Below are 12,528 nucleotides of genomic sequence, written 5' to 3'. Positions count from 1 at the left end.
TATACAGCCACGATATATTACAATTACACCACAAAGCGGCCTTGGTTGAATGAAAAAATAATAGTAATAAAATGCATGATTTATACGGGAGAGAAAATGAATTACAAACGGAGCAAGATGAGATGTTCGAAAGGCAAAAAACTCCCATCTTCAGGATCGACTGAACCAGTGATGCTCAAACAGCCATTCATTACCTTTAGTCTATTTCAAAAAGCACAATTTCCAGCGAAAATTAATGAAAGAATTAGGCTTTTTAATATGAGCGCTGCGCCTGTATGTGAGGATAATCCCACAACATTAATATCCAAATGTATGCCGCAGTGCTGGCTAATTAGCCTTAAGTCCCTCCGCTATAAAAGTGTGATAAATCCCTCTCGAATATTTACTTATCACTGCCACGGAGGATGAAGTCTGTGCCCCAGGCTGTCCACTAACACACACTCTCACACACACACCCTCACAAACCCAACGCGGTGTACTTCAAGCTGCTCTGCACCACCTGCATCATCAAAATCAGCTGTCAAAATACCTTCAACTGAAACAGAAAAAAAATGAAGAAAAACATTTTTTTTTCTTCTTTAAGTTGCAGCAGTTCATTTATTAGCCAAAAATATAGACTTTCTTGTACAATTTGGTTCACAAGTATGTACATATTCTTAACTTTATATACAAAAAATTATAACATCAAATCCTCACAGAACTTACAAAAAGAAAAGGGGGGGAAAAAAGCTCACAGACTACAGGTTCATACATTATTACATTAGCAGTTTTACACGGGACATGCTTACAATGTAAGTAGGCTATACAGAGATCTTTTATTCTTATTTTACATTCCATACTCGATTTCAAATTAAGAGATGAGAAGAAGAGGGAAGGGGGGGAAAGGAGCCGGGAACCATCGCTGTTTTAAGTCGGTCCTGAAGCTTTAAAAATGAAATACACAGGGGTAAAAGCTAAATAAAAAATGCAGTGCAGGGGAGGAGAAAATAAACAATAAGGGCTTGTGAAGAGTTAAAACATAAAGTGATAAAAAAGACAATTGTCTTTCAAAAAAAAAATGAAAGAAAAAAAAAACGGAGCTTGAAATGAATTTGCATTGAGCTCATTTGCATGACCAAAACAAGTGAGTGTAAAGAGAGGCCTTCACGGAATAACACAAGCGGTGCACACACACTCTCTCTCTCTCACACACACACACACACACACTTACACACGGGGATGAATGAAATTTTAAGAATCAAAGCTCATTTGGATAAATATGGCATTAGAAACAAAAGAAGCAGTACAAAAGAAAAGAATGAGATGGCATCAAAATTAAAAAAAAAAAAATCTAAACTGTCAAAACCAGACAGCCTTCCGTCTGTTTGATCTGCCGTTTTCTTTGCATCCAAAGGCACTAGATCTTCAACTGCGGGACAGAAAATTAACATGAAATTGCGCTAATTTTACTGCCTGTTATCACAACCCACTTTGACTTTTGTTAGAAAATTATTCGCCTTGAAAGAACAACAACAAAAAAAAACTCTCTTGCACATGTGAATCAATGTAATGACGAATTTTGGAAGTTTTTTGTTGTTGTTTTTTAAACAAATTTAATATTTATTACTTTTTCTTAAATGCTTTCGTTTCCTTTTTTTTATAAAAGGGTAAAGGGCTTTTTCACAACAATTTATCTTTCATACACACACATACAAACACTGTCTGCTCCTAGCTGTAACACTTTAACACTGATCATCTGTGTGGCCTGGACAGAGAGAGAAAAAGGCAAAGGGAGATCTAAAATTAAAGAAATGAATGACAGGAAATGGCCAATAGTGTCTCTGGAGTTTAGTTTTTTTTTCTCTACATGCGGGTCTCAGTGCCGGGGACATGTACCTGTGACTGGAGTCTCTGAACTATGACTCTTGTCCTCCGTTTGCCTGCTGCTGTACAGTGCCAGGCTGGTGGCGGTGGCCTGGTTCGCCAGTCCCAGATAATGATTGGAGTTCAGTAAAGCCAGCTGGTGCGCCGAGAACGCTCGGTTCGTCCAGTTCTGGATTTTCCCAACGGGACAGGAAGAGATTAGTCTGTGCGGGCCGAGGATGGTCTGGGTGGCCGTCCCTCCTCCCGTCGCTGCTGAGCCGCTGCCGTTCACCTGCGGCGACTTGCGCGGATTGTCGGGGGCCGTAGCCGTCTCTGCCAGGGACCAGATCTTTGGTTTCTGGGCCGGGGCCGGGTTGTTCTCTGAAGGTGGAGAGCTGACGGACACCTGGTTGAGTTTGAGCTGTTCTGCGTTTGGTTGGGACGCCTTGATGTCCAAAGATGGGTGGTGGTGATGGTGGCCGTGGAAGAGCTCTCCACCTCTCTGCGCCTCCTTGGCCTCCTTCCCCACAGCCTTCAGAAACCTTTGATCCGGCCCTTGTAAATCCTCATAACCGTCCGAAATCTCAGAGTCACTCCTTCCGTCTAGTTTTATGTCCGAGTGAAGGTCGTCCTGGTCGTCCAAGTCGTCCTTGCTCTCAATATTTTCCGTGTCGATGTTCTCCAGGTCAATCTCCTCCTCATCCTCCCTCTTGTCCCCCTCCTCCCCCTCATGGTCGCTGGTGTAAACATTCCCTTCTTCATCGGTGCGGTTCCGGGGGGTCCAGGTCATCTTGTTCTCCTTCTTTAGCCGCCTCCTGGCGTTGGCGAACCAGGTGGACACCTGGGTGAGGGTCATCTTGGTGATAATGGCCAGCATGATCTTCTCGCCCTTGGTTGGGTAAGGGTTCTTGCGGTGCTCGCTGAGCCAGGCCTTCAGAGTGCTGGTACTCTCCCTGGTGGCGTTTTTGGGTCTGGACGGGTCACCGAACTGATACTGGCCATATGGGTAAAAAGCAGGGTGAGGGGGAGCGAACCCTGGGTGCTGGACACCGTGGCCGTCTTTCAGATCATACTGGGCGCCCTAAAGAGACAAAGAGGGATTCATGAGCTGAATCGCCATGTGAAGTGTTTATTTACAGCAATAGGCTAAAACTGCAGGTTCTTATTAAAGGTAGAAACAAAGTAGGGTTTTATATGTTTTCAGTTTTAGTTTGTTTATTCATTTATTTATTTATTTACATTTTTCAAATTGCTCCATATGCATGTACGAAAATAAATGCGAGTGTAATTATTTAAAATATTTCTCATTAATTAATTAGCTGTGCACTTCCACCACATTTTTCACTTTTCTAACGCGCTTTAATCAACTTCAGAAAAGTGGAGCTAAGAATAATCTCAAACAAGATTTTGTTAATGTTTCACTTTGTAAAAAAACCCAAAACAAAACAAACAAAAAAAAAAACTTTTTAACTAAATTTCCAAGCCACAAAGTTCAACCCGGCGCTGCAAAAGTTCTGCCTCTAAATACGGCCAAGAAGTTTCTCCGCGTAAAAGTTGAGAGACAACTCAATACATAGAGTTAGACACTCACCAATTGATTGAAAATTGATATATCGTTGGAGTAAGGTAGAAAGGCTCCGTAGCCCTGCGCGGCTGCGGCGAAAGGAGATCCGTACATGCTGGAGAGGACGTTGGAAAGTGCGCCGGACGGACTCAGCTCCGTCCCGGCCCGGGCGCTGCCGGCGATCCCTTGGCGCTCCGGCGGGTATATCGGTCGGATGTACTGATATCCCAGCTGAGGGAAAGACATGTTGATAGGAAGCGGGGAGGAAGAGTCTTCTGCAGCCTCGCAAAGCAACGGACTTGCCTCGGTATCCACTTTTACAGTGTGAACATGTGAGCAACAAAAGGTGCCAGGCTTTGGAAGTCTATATTTCCTCGGGAACAGCCACTGTAAACGATCCCGGTTGCGCCCCTTGTTTCTTCCTCCTCTTCGTCTTCTTTCTACTCTCACTTCCCTATTGATCTGGATGGACTAAGGTCAGGTCCTTACAGATTGCTTCAGATTATTGGGACTCCCTTGCTCAGATTGACATTTCTAGTCGTTTAGAAGCCCCTCCTATTTCTCAAATCTCACCCCTCTGGTACAAACCACACGCCAAACAGCGCTCTTTCGCTCTCTCTCTCTCTTTCTCTCTCTCTCTCTCTCTTCTTCACCCTCTCTCTCCTCCCTCTCCTCCCTCCCTCTTTCTCTCCTTCGGATAAATGCACTAATGTCGGGAGCTGTTTTTTGAATGGGGCTTCAAATCTCATTTTATGGCTCGCCAATCTATTTCATTTAGTGTTTGTCAAACTACAGACTTTTAAAAAAGTTATTCAGATATTTTGACCACATGAACAAAGGTCCTGAGCACTATGATTAACTTGGCTGGTGATCTTTATTGTTTATTTGTTTGCTTTGTGTTTCTAACATATATGCAAACTTTTCTTTCGATAAAACTGAAAGCTGCTCGTCGAAACTAAAAATTCCTCCCGCTTTGAATTCAGTCTGTTTTTAAATTTGAATTTAAAACGCGCTTTTTCCTCTTTTTATGAAAGTTCACAAACATCCTAACGTGTATGCTATGTTCCAAAGTAAATCACAGGCAGAAACCTTTGTCTTTAATAATGAATTCATGTGCAAAATGATGTTTGTCGCACTTTAAAATAAATGTATTTATTTAAGGCTTGATCGTTGGGTAAGAGCCGCGCTCTTCTGCACCGGTTTGGGGCTGCTGTTTGGACTCATGGAGAGGGAGCAGAGTCGGAGTACTTCTTTTAATTCAAGACATCAAAAGGGGTCGCGTGTAACCCCTTGGTATCAAAGGGGGAAGACGCCACTGATGGGGCGCATTAAGCCGCTAATGAAGGCAAAGTGCAAAGTAAAAGAAAATTGAAAACCAGATGGATGCACAATTTAGTGAATTGGGCTGGAGAGATGTTTATTCTGAGAATAAACATAAACAGAATTAAAGATAAGAAAACTGTAATAATAATAATAATAATAATAATAATAATAATAAATAATTTGCAAGAAAAAAATCACGCACGAAATATTTACTAATTTTAAATTGCACGCCTGTTTATTCTTTTTGAAAAAAGAAAAAGAAAAAAAGCCCTTCATCCTTAAACATCCATTAAGTAATTTTGATGCAACCTGTTTCTTTCGTGTAAATAATGCGGATTAAAACTAAACAAGGGAGTCAAAATTGGAATTCCGTGAATCAATATAGAAAAGTGTGTATTCGGGACAAGCATAATCGCATTTCGAGCCGACTTTGGTAGCTACCAGCATCTGTTTCGTTAATCATTCGCCATTCAAACCCAGAAGTTCAGTTGTTTTTATTATTGTTATTATGCTACTAGTAATATTATCCCCCAGGCACCCCATTTAAATATGCTTTAAGTCTTAATGCCTTATTGACGGCGTGATGAAATCCCATCAATCTCAGTTCTGGTCTGATAATGTTTTTTTTCCCAAGAACTCTGAACTTGTATAAACCTTTAATCTTCTTTTGAAGCAGATAGTTATCATTGTCTGGGAGGGATAATGGCAGCTATAATTTCTACTGTGGGGCTACCCATAAGGATACGCCTTGTTTCTGTAAAACTCTGCCCTGAATGTGTGTGTATGTTTAAATGCGTGTGTGTGTGTGTTCCTTGCCGACATAGGCTATACCCAACCCGGATTATGGGGTTATTAATTACAGCGGCTTGCTGGTGCCATGCGACCGGAATAGTAATCACTACGTAGCAGTCAATAGCAGGGGCACACGCAGGCGCGCGCTCACGCCCGTGTTGCATCGATCCGCAAAACTGAACGGGTCAGTGGGGGGAGAAGAGGGGCTGTGCGGGAGATGTGACTTTTAGATGCAGAGGAAGTTTAAGAAGGTAAAAAAAACAACACAAAAAAATGTGTGTGTGCGTATGTGTGTGTATGTATTTCAGAAAGAGAGAGAGAGAGAGAGAGAGACAGAAAGAGAAGAGAGAGCGAGAGCCCACGTGGCTGCTCGAAGTGAGAGTGTGGGAGTCCAGCGAGGTGTCTGCCTGTTTTATGTCCGCTGAGCAGCGCCTCTAGTCCGGATGGGCACGTGTCTCATCTCCGGGACCGGCGTAGCTCAGAACTTCCACCTTCACCACCCGGCTATCCCCCCTCCTAACCCACCGCCCCACCCATCCAGACTAGAGACTTCTGTCTGATTTATTGCCCCCAATCAAACACATCACGCAGTAAGTTAACACTTTCACACTGTCCCGGGAAACTGGCGCTGCCATAAAAGCATTAAGATGTTGCAACCCTCTGAGCCTTGGTAAACAGTAAGCATGTGCTGGGCTGCCCCGAAAGCCACTGCCTAATAATAATAATAATAATAATAATAATACATTTTATTTATTTACTTTTTCAAAATGTTAGTGTGCAGGAGCCAATTTAATTTGCAGCTGTAAAAAAAAAAAAGAAAAGAAAAAGAGGGCAATCACACGCGAGTGACTTGAGGGCTGTTTTGTCGAGAGCTCTTCGACGGTAATTATGCAGATGACACAATTTCACATTCTCATAAGCAAACATACACGGCCTATCGCTCAACAGTAGTTCCTTATGCAATACTCAGGGCACCAGCGACACGTCGCAAATGATGAGCCGAGGCGCTCTGCAAAAACAGGCGAGATCAAAGGCTTCAAACAGAGACACTTCAAATTACACATTTGGATCTTTTCCATAATGCCTCGGTGACACACTGGGAGGGAGAGGGGAACAGAACATAACTCTTATCCCAAAATCGATTTTAAAAGAGCCCTTGCCGATCATCTTTACAGTTAAATATTAAAAGGAAAGAAAAAATTTAAAATGAATTGTAATTAATTACACTTAATGGATACACATGGAAATAATAGCTTTAAATTACACAAATAACTTCCAGTATAAACAAAAGCTAATGGTCGGCTGATGCCAAATATGCAAGCTTTTCTGGAAACAAAAAACAGCAACTAAAAAGTTTGGGAATAATTCACAAAAGTGCCCAACCCTCCTGATTTCAAACTCATTATTGTGAGCTGCTGTTGTTCTATGAGGAATGTTCCTCAGTGGGTTCAAACCTAAATCTGTTGGTAACCTAAAAAAGTAACTGTGCAACACATTCAATCTCCAAATATGCTCTTTTGAAACTCATGTCCCATTAGGGTTAAATAAAGGGCCCATAAATCTGGCGGTGTTTAAAGAACAGAGGCTTAATCCAATAAATGAATTAGTTTCTGGAAATTAATTGTTCTTAGCAGCAGAAGCAAGTGTACTTTGAAAATACATTTAAAGTTTAATTTTTTTCACTGTTGGCATAATTTAAAGAGCAGGATTTTTAATTACATTACACCAACCAATCATGCATGTTAAATAGATAGCCCAAGTTTGATTTGCATTAGTGGAAAAGTAGAGCATTTTGGAACCCTTTCCTTGTGCTCGCACCATTTGGAAACAAATTAATAGTCAATGGACTGCAACTTATTAAGTTGGGTTATGACGGCAGATCAAAGTGTGAATTAATGCATTACCTTGCAAGTGTTTCACAATAACTTGTTAACTTTGGGGTGCAGGCAACTACTAAATTCAGGCGTACAAGCTGCACGGATCCCATTTTAGATTCAGATCTTGCAGAGCTCTCGCCAGGCATATACATTTTGTAAAATGTGCATTTTAATTGAAATACTGCATGTACAGATACATAAGATACACGAAGAAGAATTTTAAAAAATCTAAGAAAAAACTGACTTAAAACTTATAATATTTATACCTGTTGTGGATTTGTTTTTCTTTCCATTAGCCCACTAAATAATTGCCCTTAATGTCTGTTTTAATCTGGCAGTTTTTTTAATGATTCAACCAAAAATGCTTTTATGATTTTATTGTGTGATGTGAAGCATGCCCTCTGTATTTGTTGTAAAAACATCTCTCCTGGCAGGTATTTATGCAGAATCAAAATATTTAACTAGGATAACTCAGGGTTATTTTAGTATAAATAAGCCTGCAGCACAGACAAAGTCTGCTGTCCTATCAATGTAAAAGCAGTTAAACTGAAATTTCATCACATTATGTACTGCGTTAGGCATTAAAAAACACTTGCACTGCACTTTGGTGATGAATCCCAGGCTTAAGGGAACATAATGTCCACACTAACTAGGAATGCATGCTTTGAAGGTGAGTTGTACCTTTTCTCCAATTTGCTTCCTCGCTGTCCATTCCCTTTCACTCCATTTGCTTCAGTTTCCCCCTGTATCAGTAACACAAGGCATTGATTTTACGGTAAAGTCACTTTGTAAAGGGAATGAGTAACTCTGGGCCCCCACTATCACTGTATTACACGGGTATGGCCCACGTAACAAGATGAACATTGATTCAGCATTACGGATGATCGATAATGAAATAAGTAACTTCAGGGCCAAATTAAAATGCAAGCTGGCTTGATGCTGCCAGGCTCTTTGTGAGGTGACGGCAGGAGAAAGGAAAGAAGAGGGAGGGAGGAGAGGGAAAGGCAAACAGAGGGAGACAGAAACTACGAGGTGGTGGCACTAGAGAACTTTCTGGATATAGCAAGAGTGATGCAATTCCTAAAATACTTCTTTATTATCCCCAAATATTCAGATGTTCCAATTTCATTTAAATTATAAATATTTGCTACTGAGGTTTAGATTGACAATGTTTCCTCAGATAAATCTTGAATGCAGTAATTGCCTCGGATGTTTGTACTTGTGGTCAATGATTTATTCTCCGTGTAACATTCTAAACATGATGGAAATTAACTTTGCTGGCCTGTTTATTTGAAAGGAATTAACATTTCACATCAAGTGGAAACGTGGCTTAACATTGCCCCTGGCATGATAGGAAGCTGATGACATGGGCAGATGATCTTTTGCCTCTGGCAATTCAAATGATGTTTATAAAAATATAATACTACAGGATATGTCTGCAGAATTTGTTTCATTATGTCTTCCATAATGGTTAATGACCAACAACGAGCTAAGAAAAAGCCTGTGAGAGAATTTATTTCAGCTGATAATGCCTTTCTTATTGTCTGTTTTAATTCTCTATATTTTCTTAGACAAACTTCAGAAACCATGTTTTATCTCTATAGTTTACCATTAATCTTCTTGTTTCTGTTTTCCCCAGATTGGCACTTTTGCTTCACAAAACTATTATTCTTTGATTTGCACAATAGCAAAACCTCATTGTAACAGACAAATGACTGCAGTTCACACAAACACCTCAAATTTGACCTTTTACTGACACAATCTTTCCAGGTCCCTTAAAAAAAAAGCACTGCTGGACTTTAACCTTGTTTGATCATTTAAAAATTGAGAAATCTTTGAAGCAATCTATTATTAACTATACCTTTAAATGTTGATCATTGAGGCAGTTAAACCCTGAATGTGAAGCTGTCTTTTATACAATTAAATTATAACATTTTAAAATGGTTAAAATAGGAAAACAGCCTTTGTCATGAGTCAGCTATTTTGGCTGCAGTACTCCATCTTTGCCACTTTTGGTACTTACAGAGTTCTTTTTGATGGTTTTCCAAAAACATAATTCATTCTATTTTTCATTAGATGACCAGTGAGATGTTTCTCTCATAATACGACAGGTTATCTCACATTCTGATTGGTTAATCAGTCCCCAAGATGTCACCCAGGTAAGCTCATGCCTGCGTTTTGAACTAACACTGAAATATTTTTTAAGGCTTTGCCAGACTGACTCAGAGAACAGACTAATCACCCTGTCAGAAGATTTGGTTATCACGCATATTTCCATTTGCATTGTACACTGTTTTGAATTTATGTCTTTTGAGTAACTTTCCTGTGAGATTTTGTTTTGTTTTGCTCCACATCATTGACGTATGATGTGTTTTTGTGACTCAGTACCTCTCTTTAAATGTTTCCCTTCCCTTTCTTCTAACCGGACTGGTACCAAATCAAAAGTGAGGAACCATTCAGCTGTTGGATAATCTGGGCCAGAACAGCCAGCCTGCCTTTAGTAACTTTCCCATTTATTTAAACAGCTGTTTGTGCTGATATTTCCCCATCAGTCAAGTCAAGATAAAGTTTCGGAACAACACTCCTGCAGCCTCCTGGATCATTAAGTAGTGAAGCAGCTGAATTCTGAACCAGTAAAACACCTTTTCTTGTTTTAGTGTGCTGGTTCTGGTTATGAACTCTGTTGGGTCAAGACTTAACACTGATCTTAGAAATCTTCCTTTGTACTTACCACTCTTAGACTGAAGTAGGTGACAGTAAAGTAGTAACTATAAATTAAGCAGTAAAAATCCCTTTCTTCTGACTTCTAAAAAATTACAAATTCTAAAATAAAAGAATAAAATACATATACAGATATGCTTTTTTTTTCTTTAAATGTGCAATAAAGGTCAATCATTGCAAAGGTGAAGAATTAATCCTTTTGATATTTTTTTATAGATCGAGACAAATTAGTTCAACAACCTTACGTTAGTATAGCTGGATAGTGAATGAAAGCATTCTTATAGATTTCATCCAGTCAGTTTTCAGCCCTTTTCCCTGGCTGAAATCTCAAGTGTAGACACTCTAATATCAGTTTTCCAGCATTTTTTATTTTTATTTTTTTGCTTTTATGAAGCACGACAAAACCTTCGTCCGTTCAGCTGTTGCTTCTGCTGGTTTGAGACTGGAGGCCAGGCAGCTGCACCAACATGGGATATGAGTTTTCTCATGTGTGTAGAGGCCTGGACTTTGCAGGGGGAATACTAGGCAAGTACATGCTAATGACAACAATGCCAAAGATAGCTTAAAAATCTGGACATTAGCAGCCATGTAACTGAATATTTTCATGAGCTTACAGTCACCATGTCTAATCAAAGATGGATAGCTTGAGAAGAGCCTGTACTGACTCTTTGGCCTGGAAACACTGGCTAGCCCGTATTAAGTCACACTAATGTTGAGCTGATGTCATCATTTACATCAGATGAAAAAAACAAATGTGTCCTGACTTCAGAAAGTAAAACATTTGCTTTAAATGTTTTTTCATCTACTTCTAAAACATTAATTTTAAATTTTTCAATTGGTTTTCACATGGTCAGTTTTTATATCCAGAGTTTGTAATTATCAATATTTTCTGAATATCTAATCAGAGTAAAAGAGGTTAGTGAAAGTATTAAATTACACAAATAATAAATAAAAAATATAGACAGATTTTCACTGTGCCTTTGGATTCAGGTGCTTACCGCTTTGGTTTGTTTGTGTTGGAAATCAACAGATTCTGGAATCTAATCGCTATGATACATGAAGATATAGTGATTTCAGAAATACATAGATGTGATCTCTTAGGTTGAGCCATAAAAATAACAACATCGTTTACATTATGAAACAATGTTACATGTTGCTTGTATCTGTCAATAAACCCTGCAATGTCATAATATTACAACAGCAGCAACCTAATATTACCCCAGTGAAAAAAAAACCTCATCTCATTTGTCTGTGAGTCATAATTAGCATTTTCTTATTAATTATTTACTAAGCGTAGCAGAACTTTCCTCTTTGTTCTCGTCAGGATTTAAATATGATTTAGTCACCATGGAATAACTACAAGGTTATGACAGATTTTGCTTCCTATTTAGAGAAAAAATGAATCTCTGTGGTGAAGTTAGGTTTAAATGTCTTTAAAAAATCTATTACAATAATTTGACTCAATCTGAAGATGTTTTTACAAAACATGTTGTTGTGCTTAAGAAGACTTAAAGCCTGTGGTTTAAATCCTAAATTCAATAGAAAAGCAGCTATTGATTTTTCCTTTCTTAAGAAGTGCTCTTGTTTCTTATGTACAGTAGTTTTTCTTGAATTTGGAACAAACTGATAAAAGCCAGACTACTACATAAATTTTGTATGTAAAAAATATATATATATATTTGATACATAAAAACGTGGTATGTGGGGAATACCTCTGGAGTGTTGTTTCCAATGCAAGTGCTAGACATAAAGCTGCATTGGGGAATGAGCTCACATCTTAACTAAAAAACAATTTTGTGAGATTAAATAAGATTGTAATAAAAAATGTCATAAATACGTATACTTTACTGTATTGGGTTCAATTTGAGCATAGATGCATACAAGCCCCTGCACAAGGTCAATAGCCGGCATAAGTGTCTGTGCCTGCACTGTGTGTGTGTGTGAGTGAATGTGTGTATGCGTGTGTCTGAGTCTGATCTGTTGTACAACAAGTACTGGAGCAAGACTGGACCCAGCTGTCAGGTCACTGCTGTCACAGCCAATAACGATTACCCTCTCCCTGCACCTCTATTGCTGCTTCATAACCACCAACGCAGGGGAGATCCGCCCCTTTTAGGAGAACAATGCACCCATGAGTGGGCCTCATCATCGCCCACGCCCACTCTTATCAGCTCTCTGAGGGCCCTCTGCTCCACATCTCAGTAGCTCTGTGTTTAGATCTGCTAATCTTTGTGTTTCTGTCATTTTCTTTGATACTCCGACTTTTAGTTTTCTCCTAAACTCTGAGTATGATTCCAGTTCTTATGGCACTAGCAGGTTTGATTTTAGTCAACACAAGTGGATCACAGATTTTTATTGTCTTTTATAAAGCCTTAATCATTAACTTTAAAATTTTTTTAAATACTTTTT

The 12,528-nt window shown here is 39.3% G+C and overlaps 1 protein-coding gene across 1 annotated transcript; it reads right to left on the bottom strand.

Annotated features, from left to right (window-relative positions):
- Positions 1–577: 577 nt before the first annotated feature.
- Positions 578–3,964, bottom strand: irx3a (iroquois homeobox 3a). Its single transcript, XM_028015193.1, has 2 exons — positions 3,434–3,964; positions 578–2,923 (listed from the first exon to the last, which is right to left on the bottom strand). The coding sequence occupies exons 1-2, from the start codon at positions 3,650–3,652 to the stop codon at positions 1,856–1,858; spliced, it is 1,287 nt and encodes a 428-aa protein (XP_027870994.1). The 5' UTR covers positions 3,653–3,964; the 3' UTR covers positions 578–1,855.
- Positions 3,965–12,528: the final 8,564 nt, after the last annotated feature.

This window comes from Xiphophorus couchianus, chromosome 4 (assembly GCF_001444195.1).
Source record: "Xiphophorus couchianus chromosome 4, X_couchianus-1.0, whole genome shotgun sequence".
In the NCBI taxonomy this organism is placed as follows: Eukaryota; Metazoa; Chordata; class Actinopteri; order Cyprinodontiformes; family Poeciliidae; genus Xiphophorus; species Xiphophorus couchianus.
This window is presented reverse-complemented; position numbering and strand designations above follow the sequence as displayed.

What these genes read in the sequence shown, in the direction of transcription:
- irx3a (XM_028015193.1), bottom strand. Translation starts at nt 3,652, where the DNA reads ATGTCTTTCCCTCAGCTGGGATATCAGTACATCCGACCGATATACCCG. An exon ending in TATCAATTTTCAATCAATTG is followed by an intron (nt 2,924 to 3,433) that starts GTGAGTGTCTAA and finishes TTGTCTCTTTAG; the next exon opens with GGCGCCCAGTATGATCTGAA.